Source organism: Mus musculus, chromosome 9 (assembly GCF_000001635.26).
Source record: "Mus musculus strain C57BL/6J chromosome 9, GRCm38.p6 C57BL/6J".
NCBI classification, from domain to species: Eukaryota; Metazoa; Chordata; class Mammalia; order Rodentia; family Muridae; genus Mus; species Mus musculus.
In genome coordinates, this window is record NC_000075.6 from 35,762,993 (window position 1) to 35,786,945 (window position 23,953).

At 39.4% G+C, this 23,953-nt stretch overlaps 1 protein-coding gene across 1 annotated transcript; it reads right to left on the reverse strand.

Moving 5' to 3' along the window:
- Window positions 1-13,531: 13,531 nt before the first annotated feature.
- On the reverse strand, window positions 13,532-15,117 carry Pate7 (prostate and testis expressed 7). The gene is made up of 3 exons (NM_001167673.1): window positions 14,842-15,117; window positions 14,115-14,243; window positions 13,532-13,769 (listed from the first exon to the last, which is right to left on the reverse strand). The coding sequence occupies exons 1-3, from the start codon at window positions 14,891-14,893 to the stop codon at window positions 13,621-13,623; spliced, it is 330 nt and encodes a 109-aa protein (NP_001161145.1). The 5' UTR covers window positions 14,894-15,117; the 3' UTR covers window positions 13,532-13,620.
- Between the last annotated feature and the right edge of the window lie 8,836 nt (window positions 15,118-23,953).

Genomic DNA, 23,953 nt, shown 5'->3' on the forward strand with positions numbered 1-23,953 from the left:
ATATAGACTATCAACATGTTGATTTGATAGAAATGTATAGAAATGTTGGTCTACCATATGCCTCTATTGTTTACTTTTATTAATGCATTAATCACAATACTGTGACAGGTCAAGATATGAATACAATATGTACAGACCAAATAAAAATCTTAGTGCTTCACAAACTTCAGCATCTATTTTTGCTTAGAAGGTCCAAGCATCTGTCTTTGGATTGTTGGCAAAACATATACTAAATTTTTGTAAAATACACATACTTTGCTATGCCATGTACCAAAACTTACCCATGGAATCTTTCTAATATATGGAATTCTAATAGGAAAACAAATGTCAGCATTTATATTGAAATAGTACTTATCATAGTGTGTTACTTTTAAAACTATCAAAATGGTGTGTGTGTGTACCTGCCCATTTGCATAGTGCCATAGTGGAGGAGGTCTGAGGACAACTTACAAGAGTTGTTTCTTTCTACCATGTGGATCCCATTGATCAAACTCATGTCATCAGTCTCGACAGGAAGTAAATTTGTTCACTGAGCCCATTGTGTTTCTCATTACTAGTGGTAATCACCCTTAGAAAAAAGTCTGCCTTCATTATTTCTTCATTATGTAAGGAGCTTGCGTGCTCTTCTTCATATGTCAAGGGGATAAGTGGCAAGACATGGCGGTGCATGCCTTTAATCCTAGCACTTGGGAAGTAGAAGCAGGTATATCACTATGAATTCAAATCCAGTCTCAACTACATATCAAGTTTCAGACCAGTCAGGGCTACATAGTGAGATGAGGTGTGTGTGTATGTGTGTGTGTCTCTCTCTCTGTGTGTGTGTGTGTGTGTGTGTGTTTGAAGAGAGGGGGGAGGACTCCCTTCTAATCAGCAGAAATCTAAGAACAGTGCTGTCTACATGTCACAGATAAAAAGAAAAACTTACCCTTATTTTGTGAAGCCAATAGTATTTGCTGGACTGTCCCATTGGGTATATACAATGTTTTTGTTTGTTTGTTTGTTTGTTTTTGTTTTTTGTTACTTGGGTGGGGGGTTTAACTACACTATTAAGCATGGTTAAGAGTTTGTTTTTGTTTTTTGTTACTTGGGTGGGGGGTTTAACTACACTATTAAGCATGGTTAAGAGTTCCATGTCAAAGAAAATCTTTCACATTACTAGTGCAGTGACGCTATTGTCTGACAACATTAGAAACTCCTGACAGAGGCTTTCATAGTTAGATTAGGGTAGAGGAGCTAGAGAAATTACCCAAGGAGCTAAAGGGAACTGCAACCCTATAGGTGGAACAACAATATGAACTAACCAGTACCCGGGAGCTCTTGTCTTTAGCTGCATATGTATCAAAAGATGGCCTAGTCGGCCATCACTGCAAAGAGAGGCCCATTGGACTTGCAAACTTTATATGTCCCAGTACAGGGGAACACCAGGGCCAAAAAGGGGGAGTGGGTGGATAGGGGATTGGGGGGGGTGGCTATGGGGGACCTTTGGGATAGCATTGAAAATGTAAATGAGGAAAATACCTAATTAAAAAAAAAGATTAGGGTAGCTGGTTTTATCCTAATTCTTTGCAATTCCCTCAGCTCTTTTTGTCTCTTCAAAAGATAGTACAGATAATGTCTCCATTCTTAGAATGGAACGTTTGAAATTCTAAGTTTCAGGAACATAAGCCTCATTACATGGAAAATATAATGTTATATATTTTCAGGATGGCTTTTCTAATTCCAGATGATTCTGTGTGCCTTATGTCACTTCCTTGTGCACAAGTCCTTGATTTACCCAGTAACTGTCTTGCACATATAACATAATCTGTTTGGCACAGAGGCAAACTCTCAGAAATTCTCTGAACCTTTGAAAATAGAAGAGAGGAGAAGGATGCATTGAAAAGAATGCCCAGTACTCCAGAATAGTGGCAATTTCTCAGATCCCTCCTCAGTGACCTACTTCTTCCTTCATTGTTCACTGAGACTGTTATTCTAGGAATCCAACAACATATAACCTATAGATAGTCTGATAATCACAATTTTCATGTTTTTATGGTAACATTATTGTGTCAACTTGTATGTGACTTTAGAAGATATTTGTAAATCATAAAAATGGCCCAGAATGATATTGTCAAGATCATGATTCAATAAAGACTGAGGCTGCAACATCTTCATTGTGATTCAAACATGGATGAGTTTGCATGTCTAATTGTTATGCTGACCATTTCCTAGTAAAAATATAAGCTCAGATGGCAGCAGTATAGAAAAGTTGACTTCTATGCCAGACATTCTGACTTTGAGTTTAGCCAGGCACAAATAAGACTTGTTGGCACATACCTAAAATATCAGCTCTTAGGAAGTGAATGCAGAAAGACCAGAAGTTCAAGTGTATCCTGGGTTATTAGCAAGTTCAGGAAACTTTGGTTACACTAGAAAAACTTTAAAATAATAACAAAAAGGAAGAAAAAAAAGAAGAATGAAAAAAAACTACTTCCCAATGAAAGAACAAAAGAACAATTACTATAAAAAGGAGAGATCACCTTAGAGTCAAAAGCACATATGTGGTCCATCTACATTCACAGAAAGATCCTCAATGATCTTGATAGAGTGGAGATTTACTGAATCTTGAAAGAGGACAAGTGTACATTGTGGAATACAAGTTTTCTGCAGACATTACTTTCATTAGAGATGAAAATGGGATTGGAGACCACAACTATCAGGTTTGTGAAAGTCCTGTCAAGTCCACAGACTCAGTTGGCTTCCACCATATGTCTCTTAGTACTTGAAATCATAGCACTGTGATGTAAGCTTTTTTTGTACTTTGTAATCAGAGATATATCAGTATTCTTCTTTTGCTTCCGTTGAATACAAACAATTTAATGGAGGAAAGATTTATGTCTGACCTATAGTTTCAGGATTCTCATCAATCACTGCAGGTATGCTGTGAGTAGTGGAGAAGTATTATAGGACTTGGCCTTCCAGAAATCAGAGAAATAATGGGAATCCTGGTGGGTATTCCAGTAGTTTTTCCCATTCCTCTTTTTATTCTATCTACATACTCAACTGTGGGATAGTGTCAACCACATTAAGAAAGCATCACTTGCAAAACCTTCACATATACACCAGGGACATGCCTCAGAATCTTCTAGTGTATATCATACAAACAAATCCACAATGAAGATGAATCATTAAAAGAATTATTTGGAAACAAACATTCTTGTTCCTGTTCTCAAAGACTCAACCACTCTATTCCTGTTCTCTCAATCTTTGCCTGGGGAATATGATATTGTGTTGACTAGTATGGACTGGGAATGTAGTAAGAAATTTTTGCTCATTGTAATGTGCTTGTGTCTCTAGAATTTTCAACAACCACTGAGTTTTTCATTCACCTTTGCTTTCTTGTTCTACCAAACCTGTAAGTCTGTTGTCTCAACTTTCAACTTAACTTTAATATCAGTGCTACTCACCCACATGAGGAGAACTAGATAGTCCAACACAACATCTATTTACCCAGTATGTAAGAATATTTCATTTCTCAAACCTGATAAAGAACAAAGGAAGGTTTACCCCTTTCTTGTTTTTGGTACTCCCTGCAATTACAAGATTACGAATTGACTAGAACAGATAGCAGGTTTCACAACTGAATCTAATCCCTCTCTATTTTAGGAAGATAGTAATCCCAGTTTTCACTTCCTAGATAATTGCACTGTTGTGAAAAACTCCATCATCAAAGTTTTGAGGTCAAGAGTTGGTGAAGATATACTACTCTTACATCTGGTGAACAGCAGGTACTTTGAGTTGCCTACATTTTTTTTTCATTGAGAAGATGATCTCATCAGATTGGCCTGTGATGAACATTTTAAAGAACTTATTTTGATATGGATAGTTTCAAGCTACTCTATGTGGTGGTATCCCTAGACAGATGGGAAGCAAAGGCTATATCAAGGCCGTTCATGTAATATTTTGTATTAAGAATTAACGGAAGTTAAATTTTTGCCTTGAAGTCCAAAATCTTTCCAGAGTCTTCCCCCAAACAGTGAAGTTTCTTTGGCTGTAACAACATAGCATGAACTTAGTACCAAGATCTGTCTTAGTTAAGTTTCTACTGCTGTGATAAACTCCAAAACCAAAGCAACATGAGGAAGAAAGAGTTAGTTTTTTTTTTTTTCCATTTTTTATTAGGTATTTAGCTCATTTACATTTCCAATGCTATACCAAAAGTCCCCCATACCCACCCACCCCCACTCCCCTACCTGCCCACTCACCCTTTTTGGCCCTGGCGTTCCCCTGTTCTGGGGCATATAAAGTTTGTGTGTCCAAAGGGCCTCTCTTTCCAGTGATGGCCGACTAGGCCATCTTTTGATACATATGCAGCTAGAGTCAAGAGCTCCGGGGTACTGGTTAGTTCATAATGTTGATCCACCTATAGGGTTGCAGATCCCTTTAGCTCCTTGGGTACTTTCTCTAGCTCCTCCATTGGGAGCCCTGTGATCCATCCAATAGCTGACTGTGGGCATCCACTTCTGTGTTTGCTAGGCCCCGGCATAGTCTCACAAGAGACAGCTACATCTGGGTCCTTTCGATAAAATCTTGCTAGTGTATGCAATGGTGTCAGCGTTTGGATGCTGATTATGGGGTGGATCCCTGGATAAGGCAGTCTCTACATGGTCCACCCTTTAATCTCAGCTCCAAACTTTGACTCTGTAACTCCTTCCAAGGGGTGTTTTGTTCCCACTTCTAAGGAGGGGCATAGTGTCCACACTTCAGTCTTCATTTTTCTTGAGTTTCATGTGTTTAGGAAATTGTATCTTATATCTTGGGTATCCTAGGTTTTGGGCTAATATCCACTTATCAGTGAGTACATATTGTGTGAGTTCCTTTGTGAATGTGTTACCTCACTCAGGATGATGCCCTCCAGGTCCATCCATTTGGCTAGGAATTTCATAAATTCATTCTTTTTAATAGCTGAGTAGTACTCCATTGTGTAGATGTACCACATTTTCTGTATCCATTCCTCTGTTGAGGGGCATCTGGGTTCTTTCCAGCTTCTGGCTATTATAAATAAGGCTGCTATGAACATAGTGGAGCATGTGTCCTTCTTACCAGTTGGGGCATCTTCTGGATATATGCCCAGGAGAGGTATTGCTGGATCCTCCGGTAGTACTATGTCCAATTTTCTGAGGAACCGCCAGACGGATTTCCAGAGTGGTTGTACAAGCCTGCAATCCCACCAACAATGGAGGAGTGTTCCTCTTTCTCCACATCCTCGCCAGCATCTGCTGTCACCTAAATTTTTGATCTTAGACATTCTGACTGGTGTGAGGTGGAATCTCAGGGTTGTTTTGATTTGCATTTCCCTGATGATTAAGGATGTTGAACATTTTTTCAGGTGCTTCTCTGCCATTCGGTATTCCTCAGGTGAGAATTCTTTGTTCAGTTCTGAGCCCCATTTTTTAATGGGGTTGTTTGATTTTCTGAAGTCCACCTTCTTGAGTTCTTTATATATGTTGGATATTAGTCCCCTATCTGATTTAGGATAGGTAAAGATCCTTTCCCAATCTGTTGGTGGTCTCTTTGTCTTATTGACGGTGTCTTTTGCCTTGCAGAAACTTTGGAGTTTCATTAGGTCCCATTTGTCAATTCTCGATCTTACAGCACAAGCCATTCCTGTTCTGTTCAGGAATTTTTCCCCTGTGCCCATATCTTCAAGGCTTTTCCCCACTTTCTCCTCTATAAGTTTCAGTGTCTCTGGTTTTATGTGAAGTTCTTTGATCCATTTAGATTTGACCTTAGTACAAGGAGATAAGTATGGATCGATTCGCATTCTTCTACATGATAACAACCAGTTGTGCCAGCACCATTTGTTGAAAATGCTGTCTTTCTTCCACTGGATGGTTTTAGCTCCCTTGTCGAAGATCAAGTGACCATAGGTGTGTGGGTTCATTTCTGGGTCTTCAATTCTATTCCATTGGTCTACTTGTCTGTCTCTATACCAGTACCATGCAGTTTTTACCACAATTGCTCTGTAGTAAAGCTTTAGGTCCGGCATGGTGATTCCACCAGAGGTTCTTTTATCCTTGAGAAGAGTTTTTGCTATCCTAGGTTTTTTGTTATTCCAGATGAATTTGCAAATTGCTCCTTCTAATTCGTTGAGGAATTGAGTTGGAATTTTGATGGGGATTGCATTGAATCTGTAGATTGCTTTTGGCAAGATAGCCATTTTTACAATATTGATCCTGCCAATCCATGAGCATGGGAGATCTTTCCATCTTCTGAGATCTTCTTTAATTTCTTTCTTCAGAGACTTGAAGTTTTTATCATACAGATCTTTCACTTCCTTAGTTAGAGTCACGCCGAGATATTTTATATTATTTGTGACTATTGAGAAGGGTGTTGTTTCCCTAATTTCTTTCTCAGCCTGTTTATTCTTTGTGTAGAGAAAGGCCATTGACTTGTTTGAGTCAATTTTATATCCAGCTACTTCACTGAAGCTGTTTATCAGGTTTAGGAGTTCTCTGGTGGAATTTTTAGGGTCACTTATATATACTATCATATCATCTGCAAAAAGTGATATTTTGACTTCCTCCTTTCCAATTTGTATCCCCTTGATCTCCTTTTGTTGTCGAATTGCTCTGGCTAATACTTCAAGTACTATGTTGAAAAGGTAGGGAGAAAGTGGGCAGCCTTGTCTAGTCCCTGATTTTAGTGGGATTGCTTCCAGCTTCTCTCCATTTACTTTGATGTTGGCTACTGGTTTGCTGTAGATTGCTTTTATCATGTTTAGGAATGGGCCTTGAATTCCTGATCTTTCCAGAACTTTTATCATGAATGGGTGTTGGATCTTGTCAAATGCTTTTTCTGCATCCAACGAGATGATCATGTGGTTTTTGTCTTTGAGTTTGTTTATATAGTGGATTACATTGATGGATTTTCGTATATTAAACCATCCCTGCATTCCTGGAATAAAACCTACTTGGTCAGGATGGATGATTGCTTTAATGTGTTCTTGGATTCGGTTAGCGAGAATTTTATTGAGGATTTTTGCATCGATATTCATAAGAGAAATTGGTCTGAAGTTCTCTATCTTTGTTGGATCTTTCTGTGGTTTAGGTATCAGAGTAATAGTGGCTTCATAAAATGAGTTGGGTAGAGTACTTTCTACTTCTATCTTGTGAAAAAGTTTGTGCAGAACTGGAATTAGATCTTCTTTGAAGGTCTGATAGAACTCTGCACTAAACCCGTCTGGTCCTGGGCTTTTTTTGGCTGGGAGACTATTTATAACTGCTTCTATTTCTTTAGGGGATATGGGACTGTTTAGAAGGTCAACTTGATCCTGATTCAACTTTGGTACCTGGTATCTGTCCATAAATTTGTCCATTTCGTCCAGGTTTTCCAGTTTTGTTGAGTATAGCCTTTTGTAGAAGGATCTGATGGTGTTTTGGATTTCTTCAGGATCTGTTGTTATGTCTCCCTTTTCATTTCTGATTTTGTTAATTAGGATTTTGTCTCTGTGCCCTCTAGTGAGTCTAGCTAAGGGTTTATCTATCTTGTTGATTTTCTCAAAGAACCAACTCCTCGTTTGGTTAATTCTTTGAATAGTTCTTCTTGTTTCCACTTGGTTGATTTCACCCCTGAGTTTGATTATTTCCTGCCGTCTACTCCTCTTGGGTGAATTTGCTTCCTTTTTTTCTAGAGCTTTTAGATGTGTTGTCAAGCTGCTAGTATGTGCTCTCTCCCGTTTCTTCATGGAGGCACTCAGAGCTATGAGTTTCCCTCTTAGAAATGCTTTCATTGTGTCCCAAAGGTTTGGGTACGTTGTGGCTTCATTTTCATTAAACTCTAAAAAGTCTTTAATTTCTTTCTTTATTCCTTCCTTGACCAAGGTATCATTGAGAAGAGTGTTGTTCAGTTTCCACGTGAGTGTTGGCTTTCTGTTATTTTTTTTGTTATTGAAGATCAGCCTTAGTGCATGGTGATCTGATAGGATACATGGGACAATTTCAATATTTTTGAATCTGTTGAGGCCTGTTTTGTGACCTATTATGTGGTCAATTTTGGAGAAGATACCATGAGGTGCTGAGAAGAAGGTATATCCTTTTGTTTTAGGATAAAATGTTCTGTAGATATCTGTCAGATCCATTTGTTTCATCACTTCTGTTAGTTTCAGTGTGTCCCTGTTTAGTTTCTGTTTCCATGATCTGTCCATTGGTGAAAGTGGTGTGTTGAAGTCTCCCACTATTATTGTGTGAGGTGCAATGTGTGCTTTGAGCTTTACTAAAGTTTCTTTAATGAATGTGGCTGCCCTTGTATTTGGCACATAGATATTCAGAATTGAGAGTTCCTCTTGGAGGATTTTACCTTTGATGAGAACAAAGTGCCCCTCCTTGTCTTTTTTGATGACTTTGGGTTGGAAGTCAATCTTATCAGATATAAAATGGCTACTCCAGCTTGTTTCTTCAGTCCATTTGCTTGGAAAATTGTTTTCCAGCCTTTTATTCTGAGGTAGTGTCTATCTTTTTCTCTGAGATGTGTCTCCTGTAAACAGCAAAATGTTGGGTCTTGTTTGTGTAGCCAGTTTGTTAGTCTATGTCTTTTTATTGGGGAGTTGAGACCATTGATGTTAAGAGATATTAAGGAAAAGTAATTGTTGCTTCCTGTTATTTTTGTTGTTAAAGTTGGCATTCTGTTCTTGTGGCTGTCTTCTTTTAGGTTTGTTGAGGGATTACCTTCTTGTTTTTTCTAGGGCATTGTTCCCGTTCTTGTATTGGTTTTTTTCTGTTATTACCCTTTGAAGGGCTGGATTCGTGGAGAGATAATGTGAGAATTTGGTTTTGTCGTGGAATACTTTGGTTTCTCCATCTATGGTAATTGAGAGTTTGGCTGGGTATAGTAGCCTGGGCTGGCATTTGTGTTCTTTTAGTGTCTGTATAACATCTGTCCAGGCTCTTCTGGCTTTCATAGTCTCTGGTGAAAAATCTGGTGTAATTCTGATAGGCTTGCCTTTGTATGTTACTTGACCTTTTTCCCTTACCGCTTTTAGTATTCTATCTTTATTTAGTGCATTTGTTGTTCTGATTATTATGTGTCGGGAGGAATTTCTTTTCTGGTCCAGTCTATTTGGAGTTCTGTAGGCTTCTTGTATGTTCATAGGTATCTCTTTCTTTATATTTGGGAAGTTTTCTTCAATAATTTTGTTGAAGATGTTTGCTGGTCCTTTGAGTTGAAAATCTTCATTCTCATCCACTCCTATTATCCGTAGGTTTGGTCTTCTCATTGTGTCCTGGATTTCCTGGATATTTTGAGTTAGGATCTTTTTGCATTTTCCATTTTCTTTGATTGTTGTGCCGATGTTCTCTATGGAATCTTCTGCACCTGAGATTCTCTCTTCCATCTCTTGTATTCTGTTGCTGATGCTCAAATCTATGGTTCCAGATTTCTTTCCTAGGGTTTCTATCTCCAGTGTTGCCTCACTTTGAGTTTTCTTTATTGTTTCTACTTCCCTTTTTAGGTCTAGTATGGTTTTGTTCATTTCCATCACCTGTTTGTATGTTTTTTCCTCTTTTTCTGTAAGGACTTCTACCTGTTTGATTGTGTTTTCCTGTTTTTCTTTAAGGACTTGTAACTCTTTAGCAGTGTTCTCCTGTATTTCTTTAAGTGATTTATTAAAGTCCTTCTTGATGTCCTCTACCATCATCATGAGATATGCTTTTAAATCTGGGTCTAGGTTTTCGGGTGTGTTGGGGTGCCCTGGACTGGGCGAAGTGGGAGTACTGGGTTCTGATGATGGTGAGTGGTCTTGGTTCCTGTTAGTAGGATTCCTACGTTTACCTTTCGCCATCTGGTAATCTCTGGAGTTAGTAGTTATAGTTGACTCTGTTTAGAGATTGTTCTTCTGGTGATTCTGTTACTGTCTCTCAGCAGACCTGGGAGACAGATTCTCTCCTCTGAGTTTCAGTGCTCAGAGCACTCTCTGCTGGCAAGCTCTCTTACAGGGAAGGTGCGCAGATATCTTGTTTTTGGACCTCCTCCTGGTCGAAGAAGAAGGCCCAAAACAGGGCCTCTCTCAGAAGCTGTGTTGCTTTGGCAGTTCCCAGAAGCTGTCAGCTTCTGTGGTGCAGACTCTCACCTGTGCAGACTAAAGTCCTAAGTTCCAGGGAGTCCTGGAACCAAGATGGTGACCGCTGCTCCTGAGGCCGAGGCCGTCTCCCGAGCCAGGCGGACACCTGTCCTCTGGTCCGGATGGTGGCCGGTTGTCTGCGGCCCGCCCAGGCTGCTGCCTCAGCGGCTCTGTGCTTCTGCCCGTCCCAGAAGCTGTCCGGTTCTCTGGCGCACCCTCTAACCTGTTCAGACTAATTTCCTAGGTCCCGCGGAGTCCCGGAACCCAGATGGCGACCGCTGCTGCTGAGGCTGAGGTCGCCTCCCAAGCCAGGCGGACACCTGTCCTCTGGTCCGGATGGTGGCCGGTTGTCTGCGGCCCGCCCAGGCTGCTGCCTCAGCGGCTCTGTGCTTCTGCCCGTCCCAGAAGCTGTCCGGTTCTCTGGCGCACCCTCTCACCTGTTCAGACTAATTTCCTAAGTTCTGCTGAGTCCCGGAACCAAGATGGCGACCGCTGCTGCTGAGGCTGAGGCCGCCTCCCAAGCCAGGCGGACACCTGTCCTCTGGTCCGGATGGTGGCCGGTTGTCTGCGGCCCGCCCAGGCTGCTGCCTCAGCGGCTCTGTGCTCAAGAGTTAGTTTTTCATGAAGGAAAGTGAGGGCAGGTGTCTCAAGGCTGAAGCTAAAGCAGAAAGCATAGAGGGATGCTGCACCCTGGTTTTCTCTCTATGGTTGCTCAGCTTTCTTTCTTTTATTTAAGAGAAGGAAGGGTTTAATTGTTTAATTGTTTCAGCTTACAGCTCTCAGGTCAACATCATTCAGGAAATCAGAGCAGGAATTTAGAGACAGGGACTGATGCAGAGGCCAAAGAGGAGGGCTGCCCACTGCATAGCTCCCAGTGGCTAACTCAGCTTGCTTTCTTATATCAGTACTACTTGCCCAGGAGTGGCACTACACACAGTGAGCTGTGATCTTTTCACATCAACCATTAATCAAGAAAATGTATCAAAGGCTTGTCGACAGGCCAATCTTGTGGGGATATCTTCTCAATCGAAGTTCCCTCTTCTCAAAGGACTCTAGCTCATGTCAACTTGACATAAAACAGTTTCTGAGCTTGGAGAAATACAGACTTGGGGTTTCCTAGAAGGCCAGTCTTCCCTGGAGCAAAGTGGAAAAACCACTTCCAGTTAATAGATTTGGAAGAAAGAATGGAGAAGAGCCTGGCTCAGCTGGTGTCACACCTGGAAGCCTTCAGGCACACAAATTTCATATTGGAGAGAATCAATTCATCATTCTCTGCTAGTTTTCATACTGGTATTGGTATTGGACCCCCTAAGCCATAACCATTAGTTAGAAATGGAGCTTTAATTACAGTATAACAAACATATCAAAGTTTGTATGAATGCTTTAGGATTCAGAAACATATGTTTTGATGCCTAGTCTCTCAACTGTAGGCAGTGTTTTATATCTGTGCAAGCATCAAAAGAAGAACTGTTTGAAAGAGAAAGATGATTTAAAAAAATCTTATGTGTGAATACATCCTCTGGAACCTGGTCCCCAGATAACGAACACAGATAATATTTTTCACTCCCATTATCATATGTTTCATATTTCCTCTTGCATTCTATCTTCTTACATTTAATGGTCACACTGTATATTGAGTCTTTGGTCCCTAAACCCATATTTAATATGTTATTAAATATGCTTATTCTAGTTGCCAGCTGTTCTTATGTTCTGCTCAGTTGGAGTTTCTTTTCTGTCATCATCCATAGGACTATCTCTTCTGGGTAATGAAAGAATTTACTGAAAGCAAGAGTTATCTATGTTTATATTGATTTAATGGGAAACAGTAAGAATAATAAGTGACTTGTATGATCACTTAGACTATCATGAGATCAGCTAGCCTCTGTGATCATATTCAATAGCATAAATTTCTGATGCTTGGAAAGTCTCTAGTATTGAGTAAAAATGAAGCTTAAAGTAGGATTAGAAATAAGATGAGGATTTGTTTGCATTACATGTCCCAAGCACTGTCTATCAGTGAGAGAAGGCATGGCAGGAACTCAAGCAGAGACAAAGAAAGTAACCATGAAGGGATGTTGTTTTGGGCTTTCTCCCCATGGCTTACTCAGACAGCTTTCTTGGGATCACCTGTCCAGGGATGACACCACCCAATGTGACTCCCTTTAATATCAATCACTAACCAAGAAGATACTCTACAGATATGACCATAGAGCAGTCTAATAGAGGCAATTCCTCTAAAATTCACAGCTTTTGTGGGTTAGGCTTGAATATTTGAACTTTGATTATGTCTGCTTCTAACTGTTCAAATCATAATGGACTGATTCTAATGCATAAAATAATGTGTAATATATAAACATACATACACACTCTACTAATCACACATTATGTTAAAAATCAATGACATGAAAATCAATATATTGAAAGCATACTAAAATATTTCCATTTAAATTACTAACATAAAATCTAGTGATAGATTTTTTTTTTCACTGAAGTGTGGGGTCAAAGAAATTGAATGAATTCAGGATGTCATAAAAAATCTAAAATCACGGGATTTTTAACTACTGACACTGGAAAAGTAAAAAGAAAGACGAACTTCTTTTTCATACTTTTCCTGTCCTTTATTGGTATTCTCTATCCTTTTTCTGCAAGCAAAGAACAAATGATAATAACAGGACACCTTTTCTTTGATGAAACTAGCTGTGGCATAAGCAGAGTGTTGAGTCCTATCTGGATTAGAGTGCTACTTTCAAAGGTCAGCTCAGGTTTCTGTAGTATGACTTCAGCAAAGATTATAGTAATTATCTGCAGCTTCTATAGAGGAACTACAAAGTTTTTAAAACAGTGAGGATGCCAGGAGAGATGAGAACAGTACTATCTAGCCATGATGAAAAATTGCTCAGGAAAGAACATCCACAACTCAACAAATCATTTAGTTGATTTGTTGTCTACTATCAATGTAGGAACAAACAATACATGTATGCATGAATGGTCTTCCATTTAGACGAGTCTTGGATCTCTATCCTTGTACCTGTGGGGTTTTTAAATATCTTGCTTTCACTTAGGGGAAGGTCCTCCAGTTGCCTCTCTAAATTTGTGGTAAGAAAAGGAGTGAGCAGTTCTAGGCTTTTAATTTAAATTTAAGTTCCTCACTTTCAAGGGTGAGAAAACTTCATTTGTAAAACATGCCTCTTACAAATTATAATCATTTATTCCCCTCAGGACAGCTTCAGAAAATCTCTATACAAGACTATTAACCAAATGTCAGCTATTTGACTCAGTTGTTCTCAGAGTACCCACCAAGGGTCTGGAATAAAAATGTGATCTCCCTGGCATGACATAGATGTATTGAGGCAGGAGAAGGTAAGAAAAGAATTCTGTAGAATGAGTGTATGTCCAGCATATTTTCCCCTTTGGGCATACCATATCACTCTTTCAGCAGGGTAGAAAAAACATTTATTTGAATTTATTTGAAAAAAATAAGATGAGGAAGACTGGACGAAGCCATAAGATAATCTGAATGTTCTTCAGGACCATTCATCACTTGGCACAGCAATATCATTGCAAAAGTCAAATTTCTTACAACATTTTATCAATATTGTATAATCACCATAGTAATATTCATCTGTTGTACAATTTTCCTGGCATCTAGAGTATGCATCATTTGGTGTATGTACTGTGGGAAACAAAAATAGAGTTAATATATTGTTTTGAATGAAACAAACCACAAATCCAAGTAAAGAAAGTGAACCAAGATTATGTTAAATGACAAACTATTTTTCTATAATATCGATTAATCCGACACTGGCTTGATACTGTAGATATTGAAGCAAACTGTGACTGCTCCCTCTCAGGCAGGAAGGCACAAAGTACTTGGTAAACATTTATTTTGTTCTAGGCTTTGTGGAGATCCTGAGTTCAACTGATTATGTTCTTAGGGCTCCAATATCATAAGAATGAATTTGAGCCCTGAAGAGAAAGATGCACTGTCTCTCCCCCATTAACTGCACACACTACTTACCACTGGAAGGTGAAATCCACAATCTCACAGTCAGACAAGATTCACCATCTTTGGCAGTGCATGTTCTCATTTCGTGTATACATTTCTGATGTGAATAGGATTTACATTCTCTACACATGAGAGCTAAAGCTGCAAGAAATAAAGAGAAAAACTATGCTGAAAGAAAAGGGAAACACCCAAACTCTCAGGCTTCTTGACTTCATTAAGGTTTTGCCTTACAGAGATATGTTTCAGGTAGCACCATGTTTTAAACAAATGGATGATCTAATCCTCTCCCTATAGAAGCCAAGGGAAAAACTGATAGGCAGGGAGACTGAGGATTCTCCACAGCATCACACTGCCTTTAGTTTGTTTTCTACATTTCCACATTTACTATAGGTAGAATGAAGAGAGGAGTTTCCTCAGAGTTGGGGCAAAATTCAAGGTTCAGTTAGGTAGCAGTACTATGGTGGCTGTGAATTTCTCACCCCACAGATTAAGTCATAATTTAGCAAATATAGAAGACAAAAGGTTATTTCAAGTCTCTAGTGAAGAATAAGTTAAGATTCATGAAAGTAAAAACAGAAGTCTAATGGCCAGGACTAAAGCTTCTCTCTTGGTGAAACTGAACATTATTCCAACTTAAGCCCACAGACCCACCCCCAAACAAAGGGTTTACTAAAAATATGACAGAGCTCAAGCTAAGTTGATCCCTTAGCTGTTATGAAACCAGTCTCCCAATATTTACCAGTTTGCATACAGAGTAGCAGAACGATGCTCAGCTCCTGTACTTTTCCCATTGAGGATTTGCTAACTCTTGTAGCAGGTGTTGGAAAGAAATGGAACTAGATGATAGGCTAGCACAGGCTGATAAGTCGCCAACTATTTTATAACTCTCTTTATTGGCCAATATGAACATGAAAGGCAAAACTAGATGCCAATCTAAGTCATGATAACCTGGCAATTTTCCAGATCTTTCTTCTGTGACGAATTTTTCTCTTGTTCCTCTTCAGATATAATATTGCTGAAAATGTAAAATAACCAAAAAGCAATCTTATCATAGGGATTTTTATGTACAGTATGTAAAATATGTAGGTCGAAACTCCTAGTCTGTATGAGGTTCCTTGAAGTAATATGTAAATAACCCCTTTTCCCAATCACAGAAAGGAGTGATCACCCCAAAAGAAGAAAGTGGACAGTCACCATGAGGTGAACTGCTGCCGCCAGAGACTCCATATACAAAGCCATGAGGGATTTAGTACATAAAGTCTTAACTAGACTTTAACAATGGTACATGTTTAAAAAAAATGAAGGCAGTGTTTCATTGGGATCCAGATTTCTTTGAGGAATAAATGGGCTTGAATATCATACTACAGAAGGAATTGATGGCCTCAGAAGCTCACAAATTCTGTTGCCTTCCAATGTGGGCCCATATTCTTAGAGTAAACATTTCAAACCCTGGATAAAAGCTATATGGAGAGTATTCTTCTTTCTGCTCAAAGTCATTTTCAGATACATCTCAAATAAAAGGTTCTATTGCAGCCTTTTCTGAAGTTGACAGGAAAATATGAGGTTAAGTTGTTCTGCAATGTGGGCAGTAGTGAGATAAGAGATTTCAATATCTTTGTTCTGCATGTGTGTCTGTGAGGTTGCTGACAGGTTCTCATCCCCTCATCCATTATTGTTCTTTCAAACCTTGACACACCCATCTCATCCTGAAGCTTTAATGTCTTATCTGTACTGTTCACCCCTGTGACAACTGAGTTAACACAGCGTTTTTCATGTGATGCCTTCAGAATGTTTCATTGTTGAATCGGATAAAACACTTTGTGAAGATGAATTCTTCTCTAGCACCATGCACTTCTTGTATTTGGAGAATCACTAAATAAGTAAAGATGATGAATGTGTTCACACAATCCCAATCAGCATCCTTTCTAGGGTAAAAGATTTTCAGTGACCTCAGGTTTCCATCTAAAATGGTCTAAGTAGTCTGGAAAAATTATACTATCAGTGAGTTGGATTATTGCGAATTCAGAAGACAGTTGTGTCAGGTGTTTCTTTGGGATTGTTGAGAAGCAGTAGTTTTATTATGATCACTAACTAACTAACTAACTAACTAACTAACTAACTAACTAACTAACTGCTATCTCTATCATCACAGATACTTGGTTTGACTCATTGTTCAGTCATTGAATTTATATATTCAGGTAACACAGTACAAACTTGTTCATGCCCTGGGAATGTTGATTCAGTCTGTGAGTTCATATGAGGTTTGATTATGTTGTTTTCTTGTTATCCTCTATCTCGGCTCACTTTTACAACTTTTCCTGTCTCTTCTGTACGATTCTCTGAACTCTGAGGGTAGGATGATGATAAGAGATTTCCCATTTAGGTATGATGAGTATTTCAAGGTCTCTCTCTCTCTGCATAATATATGGTTGTGGGTATCTATATTTATTGCCATCTGCTACAGGAGGAAGCATCTTTGATAATGGATAAGCAAGGGTCTGATCTGGGCACAGCAGAATGTCATTAGGAGTCATTTTGTTATTTTTGTTTGTTTTAGGAGAATAGTATTTGGTTTTATGCTAGGTTTTTCAGCTAATGAATTTCTGATCCTTGATCATCCAAGCAGTGTCAGATGTGAATTCCATCTCGTGGAGTGGGTTTTAAATCAAACAAAATATTGCTTGGTAATTCACAAGGATTTTAAAAATTTAACATTTATTTTTCTTTTTTGGCTTTTGTTTGTTTGTTTGTTTATTTATTTATTTTTGCACTCCAGATTTTATACCCCCTGTCCACCCTCCAACTGTTCCACATCCTACATCTCCTCCCTACACCCGTCTCCAGGAGGATGTCGCCACCTCAACCTCCCACTCAACCAGATCTCTAAACTCCCTGGGGTTCCCAGTCTCTTGAGGGTTATGTGCATCTTCTTTGACTGAACCCAGACCCAGCAGTTCCTGTGTTGTATATGTGTTGGGGGCCTAGTATCAGCAGGTGTATGATTTATCATCAGGGTCCAGGTTAAGTGTGACTGCTGGTGCTCCTCTCGACCAACTCCTGAGCTTCTTCCAGCCTTTTCCTAATTCAACCACAGAGATCAGCAGCTTCTGTCATTGGTTAGGTGCAAATATCTGCATCTGACTTTTTCAGCTGCTTGTTGGGTCTTCCAGAGTGCATTCATAATAGGGTTCTTTTTGTGAGTGCTCCATAGCCATAGTAATAGTGTCAGGTCTTTTGTTGAGTCACTTGAGCTGGATCACCCTTTGGGCTTGTTGCTGGACCTTCTTTTCCTCAGGTTTCTCTCCATTTCCATTTCTGCAGTTCTTTCAGATAGGAACAAATATGGGTCAGTGTTTTGACTGTGGGATAGCAACCCCCTCCTTCACTTGATGCCCTGTCTTCCTACTGGAGGTGGGCTCTCAAAGTTTCTTCTCCCTACTGTCGAGCATTTCATCTAAGGTCCATCTTTTTGAGTTCTGAGAATCTCCTACATCCCAGGTCTCTGGTGAATTCTGAATTCTGGAAGGTCCTCTCAACCTCCTATCTCCTGAGATTGACTGTTTCCATTCTTTCTGATGCCCCTCAGAACTTCAGTCCTTTTCCCCTCACCCAATACCATATCAGGTTCCCCTCTCTCTCCTCACCCCCCCATCCATTTTCCCTCCCAGGTGTCTCTTTCCCTCCCTACTTGTGATTGCTTTCTTCTCCCTCTCAGGTGGGACTAAAGAGTCCTCACTTGGGCCCTTCAGCTTGTTGACCTTTTTGAGTTCTGTGGACTGTATCTTGATTATTCTGTACTTTTCTTCTTCCTCTTCTTCTTCTTCTTCTTCTTCTTCTTCTTCTTCTTCTTCTTCTTCTTCTTCTTCTTCTTCTTCTTCTTCTTCTTCTTCTTCTTCTTCTTCTTCTTCTTCTTCTTCCTTCTTCTTCCTCCTCCTCCTCCTCCTCCTTCTTCTTCTTCTTCTTCTTCTTCTTCTTCTTCTTCTTCTTCTTCTTCTTCTTCTTCTTCTTCTTCTTCTTCTTCTTCTTCTTCTTCTTCTTCTTCTTCTTCCTCTTCTCTCTCTCTCTCCTCTCCCTCCCTCCCCTTATCTCTTTCTTTCCTTCTTTCTTTCTTTTGTCTAACATCCATTTAGTAGTGTGTACATACCATGCATGTTCTTATGGGTCTGAGATACCTCACTCAGGATGGTATTTTCTACCTACCACTTCGAGTACTATATTGAATAGATTATGGGGAGAGAGAGTGGTTATCCTTGTCTTGTCTCCGTTTTTAGTGGGATTGACTTAACTATTTCTCCATTTAATTTGATATTGTCTGTTTGCTTACCTCAAATTGCTTTTATTATGTTTAGGTATGGGCCTTGAATTCCCGATCTCTCCAATACTTTTAACATGAAGGAGTGTTGTATTTTGTCACATGCTTTTTCTGCATCTAAGGAGATGGTCATGTGATTTTTTTCTTTGAGTTTTTTTTAATATGGTGGATTGCATTAATGGATTTTTATATATTGAACCAACCTTGTATCCCTGGGATGAATCCTACCTGATCATGGTGAATGATGGTTTGATGTGTTCTTAGACTCTGTTTACAAGAATTTTATTGAGTATTTTTACATCGATATTCATAAGCGAGATTGGTATGAAGCTCTATTTTTTGGTTGGTCCCTTGTGTTGTTTAGGTATCAGAGTAGTTGTGGCTTCATAGAATGAGTCAGGTAGTGTTCCTTCTGTTTCTATTTTATGGAATAGTTTGAGGAAAATTGGTATTAGGTCTTTGACGGTCTGGTAGAATTCTGCACTAAATCTATCTAGCTCTGGGCTTTTTTTGGTTGGGAGATTTTTAATGACTTTTATTTCCTTGTGTGGTATGGGCCTGTTTACCTGCTCTTGATTTAACTTTGGTATGTGGCACCTGTATAGAAAACCATCCATTTCATCTAGATTTTCCAGTTTTGTTGAGTATAGGCTTTTATAGTAGAATCTGATGATGTTTTGAATTTCCTCTGTTTCTGTTGTTATGTCTCCCTTTTCATTTCTGATTTTGTTAATTTGGATACTGCCTCTCAGCCCTTTAGTTAGTTTGGCTAGGGGTTTATCTATCTTGTTGATTCTCTCAAAGAACCAGTTTTTGGTTTTGTTGATTCTTTGTATTGTTCTCTTTGTTCTATTTGGTTGATTTTAGTCCTGAGTTTGACTTCCACTCCTCTTGGGTGAGTTTGCTTCTTTTTGATCTAGAGGTCCCAGGTATGCTGTTAAGCTTCGAGTGTAAGATCTCTCCAGTTTCTTTACCAGGGCACTTGGAGCTACGAATTTTCCTCTTAGCTCTGCTTTCACTGTGTCCCATAAGGTTGGTTTTGTTGAGTCAATTTTTTTTTTTTGGTTTTTTGAGACAGGGTTTCTCTGTATAGCTCTGGCTGTCCTGGAGCTCACTTTGTAGACCAGGCTGGCCTCGAACTCAGAAATCCACCTGCCTCTGCCTCCCGAGTGCTGGGATTAAAGACGTGCACCACCACACCCAGCTTTTGAGTCAATATTTTTTTAAATTCCAGGAAGTGTTTAATTTCTTTCTTTATTTCTCCTCTGACCACATTATCACTGAGTAGAGAATTGTTCAATTTTCACATGTATGTTGGCTTTTTGTTGTTTTTGCTGTTATTGAAGTGCCTTTGACCTTGGTGATTTGATAGCATGCAGGGAATTATTTCAAACCTCTTACATCAGTTGAGGATTATCTTGTGACCAAGTATATGGTCAACTTTGGAGAAGGTACCATGAAGTGCTGAGAAGAAGGTGTATTATTTTGCTTGTTCTATAGATGTCTGTTAAATCCACTTGGCTCATAACCTCTATTACTTTCACTGTGTCTCTGTTTAGTTTCTGTTACTGTGACCTGTCCATTGGTGAAAGTGGGGATGTTGGGGTCTCCCACTATTATTGTGTGGGTTTCAATGTGTGTTTTGAGATTTAATAAAGTTTCTTTTATGAATGTGGCTGCCCATATATTTGGGGCATAGATGTTCAAAATTGAGCCTTCCTTTTGGTGGATTTTCCCTTTGATGAATATGAAGTGTCCTTTCTCACCACACTTGATAACTTTTGGTTGAAAGTCTATTTTATTAAATATAAATTAAGATGACAACTCAATCTTGCTTCCTGGGACCATTTTCTTGGAAGACCCTTTTCCATCCTTTTACTCTGAGATAGTGTCTGTGGTTGTAATTGAGGTGTGTTTCTCGTATGTAGCAAAATGCTGGATTTTGTTTGCTTATCCAGTCTGCTAGCTTATGTCTTTTCATAGATGAGTTGAGTTCATTATATTGAAAGATATTATAGACAGATGACTGTTGGTTCATGATATGTTTGTTTTTGTAGGTGGCTTTGTGTGCTCGTGGTTCTCTCCTTTTGGCTTTGCTGTGAGATGCTTTATATCTTGTTTTTTCTTTTGGTTTAGATACCTTCCTTGTGTTGGAGTTTTCCTTCTAGAAATCTCTGTAGTGCTGGATTGGTATATAGATTCTGTTTGAAATTGGTTTTGTACTGGAATATTTTGTTCTCTCCATCTATGTTGATTGATATTTTTACTGGGTTTAGTAGCCTAGGCTGGCATTTGTGTTCTCTGAGAGTCTGCATGACCTCTTACCAGGCTCTTCTGGCTTTCCTAGTCTCTGTTGAGAAGTCTGGTGTAATTTAATTGGCCTACCTTTGTATGTTACTTGGCCCCTTTCCCTTGCAGCTTTTAATATTCCTTCTTTGTTCTATGCACTTAGTGTTTCAATTGTTATGTGATGAGCAGATTTTCTTTTTTTGTCTCATTTATTTGGTATTCTATATGCAGAAGCATATATCTTTATGGCAATCTCTTTCTTTAACTTGGGGAAGTTTTCTTCTCTGATTTTATTGAAGACATTTTCAGGTCATTTGAGCTGGGAATCTTTGTTCTCCTCTATTCCAATTATACTTTGATTTGGTCTTTTCATTGTGTCCTGAATATCTTGGATGCTTTGGACTAGGGGTTTTTTATGTTTTGAATTTTCTTTGACAGTTGTGTCAATCTTATCTATGGTGTCTTCTACACCTAAGGTTCTTTTTTCTATCTCTTGTAGTCTGTTGGTGATACTGACATCTGTAATTCCTGACCTCTTTCCTAGGATTTCCACTTCCAGATTTGCCTCCATTTGTGTTTCCTTCGTTTCTACTTCTACTTTTAGGTCTTGGAGTGCTTTATTCAATTCCTTCACCTTTTGGATTATGTTTTCCTGTATTTCTTTAAGGTATTTATTTGTTTCTTCTTTAATGGCCTCTACCTGTTTATACATGCTTTCCTGTACTTCCTTCATTAAGTTATTTATATCCAACTTAAAGAACTCTATTGTCTTCATGAGATAGGATTTTAGGTCAGCTTCCTGATTTTTAGGTGTGTTGGTGTATTCAGGGCTTGCTGAGCTGGAAGAACTGGGTTCTGATGATGCCCACATATATTGGCTTCTGTTGCTTATGGTCCTGATCTTGCCTCTCACCATCTGGTTATCCCTGGTGTTTGCTCTTCTGAACTTTGTCTGGAGTCTTCCTCTTTTGTCCCTGTATTGCTTCAGGTCTCCTGGTAGGCCTGCTGCCCTGGCTATAGCAGACTACCTGTGGGGCCTTCCAACAGTGGGTTATTCAGAGGTACAGAGAAGCTGCTGATCTGTTGCCCTCGCTGCAGTAGTTCTCCTGGGAGGCCTTCAAACTCTTGGCTCTTCAGAGGAGCAGTCAAGCTGTTTTCCTTTGTGAAGATGTTCTCCAGAGGCCCTATGGACTGTGATTTCTATTTCCCTGTATGCAGCAGAACTCCAGGGAGGCTTTCAGTCTGTCGGGTCAGTTACCCTGAATGCCACAGAGTACCCAGGAGGTCTTCTAATGGTGGTGGCTGTTGCCCAGTTGCTCGGTGTGCAGAGGAACTCTTGGGATGCCTTAAAGTTCTGCTGTCTTCAGGGGAGCAGACAAGCTAATGATCAGTTGCTCAGTTGCTCTGTGTGCAGCAGATTTCCTGGGATGCTTCAGGCTGTGTTGTCATTTGCCCAATTGCTCTGAGTGCAAAAGATCTTCTGGGATGACTCAGGATATGGTGTCTTCATGGCAGCAGACCACCTAGGAGTCTGCCCCAGCAGAAAGGACTGGACAGAACAACTCACAATTTTTGACACCATTGTCCTAGCATATATCACAGGCTGGGACAGCATTGTATATTAAAGGTTTTGTAGATGGCTTGATATTTATGGTGTTCATATTTTTCTTTAGTAGCATGTGGAGTGCCTTCCCTTACCAAAGATGCTCAAAGATTGAGGTCAAGGTTCTATGTAGACACCAAGTTGACTTCTATGTTTAATAATTGGATAGTTGTTATCTTCAGCAGTCTTGCTTTGCTGTCAGTTTGTGAGGAGCAACCTATGCCCCTGGAAACAGACTGGGTTGTTTAGGGATTCCCATGTGACCTCTTTGGTCAACAACTCAATCAGATGTAACCTAGGGCTGAATTTTTTTCTTGAGCAAAAATAGATCAATCAGGGCCAGTGAGAATCCTCAGCACCTACTGCCCAAGCCAAAGGACAAGGTTTAGTTCCTGAGGAATTCTTGAAGTAACTTTTGAAACAAAGATGGTGATGATTATGATGATAGTGGAGGTGGTGATGATGGTAATAAGATGACTATGATGGTGGTAAACTAATTTACTGACAACTCACTCTTGTTAAAAATGCCAAGAGCAACATGCATTGTCAGAAACAGAAAAACAGTAAGTCTGCTGATCATGGCTGCTTCTCTGCTGCTATTGCAATCTTTCTTCAACTCCAACATTTCTAAAATGAGGTCTATTTTTAACATTAAAATGATTGCATGTATTTCCAACTCATCCTTCTCGACATTTTGCTTTTCATAGCAGTATTTTGTCCCCAGCTCTTTTTTCTTGACCTGTATTCTGATTCCACAGGAGTCTCATTGTCTTCTCCTTAGACATTTTCATGCTACAATTGAGATGCTATTTCTCTCTCTCCCCTCAAAGTCATTTTCTCTTGTCCTGATGCTTGAAGCTTTATTTAGTCACAAGAGGTGTCCTGTTGTGACTCTGTCTCCCCTATTATTTGGGGATTTCATTTATATCACCTTCTTATTGTTTGTTCTTCACCAGGGAATTCCTTTTTCCATACTAAATGATCTAGTTTTCTATGGTGTCACAAGGTCTTTCTAGTCTTTTCATGTTAATCTAAGTGAAAGGTCTCCCCAGATGTATTTGCTACTGAGCAAAACAATCATGTACCTGTGATTTGTGCTAAACAACTTTCTATGTGACAATAAGAAATCACTTTCATGTGTATACTCTCCCTTCCCAAAATTTCTCCCTTTCTTTGTACACTCACTGATGTTTACATGACAAAAGAAAAGATCAAGGAAAGCACGAAACTTCAGAAAATATTGTATGGAGCTATGAATGTAAACATAGAGTCTTGATAGAGTTTCCAAGATTTTGGAGATGCCGGAGACATGAGACATCTGCCAATGGACTGCATACAAGGAGTGCAACCAGTTTAATATTACTGTATGTTGCCATCAGAAAATCTGGTGGGACAGACATGTAATCCTTTTGCAACTATAGCTCCAACTACCTATCATGAAACTGCAGCATATAGCATCTTCCTTTCTGGGTCTTTCTCTTATTCTGCTCCCTTTTATGCTCCCTTTCTCACCTTTTGGGATGGGTGTGAATACTTTGTGCCACTGTATGTTGGGATTATGTAACTTTGGATTTTGTGTGTTTTACAAGAAGGGTATAGTTAAAAGACTGCCTTGAGAAGAGACAGTGTACAAATAATAAGGCTGTT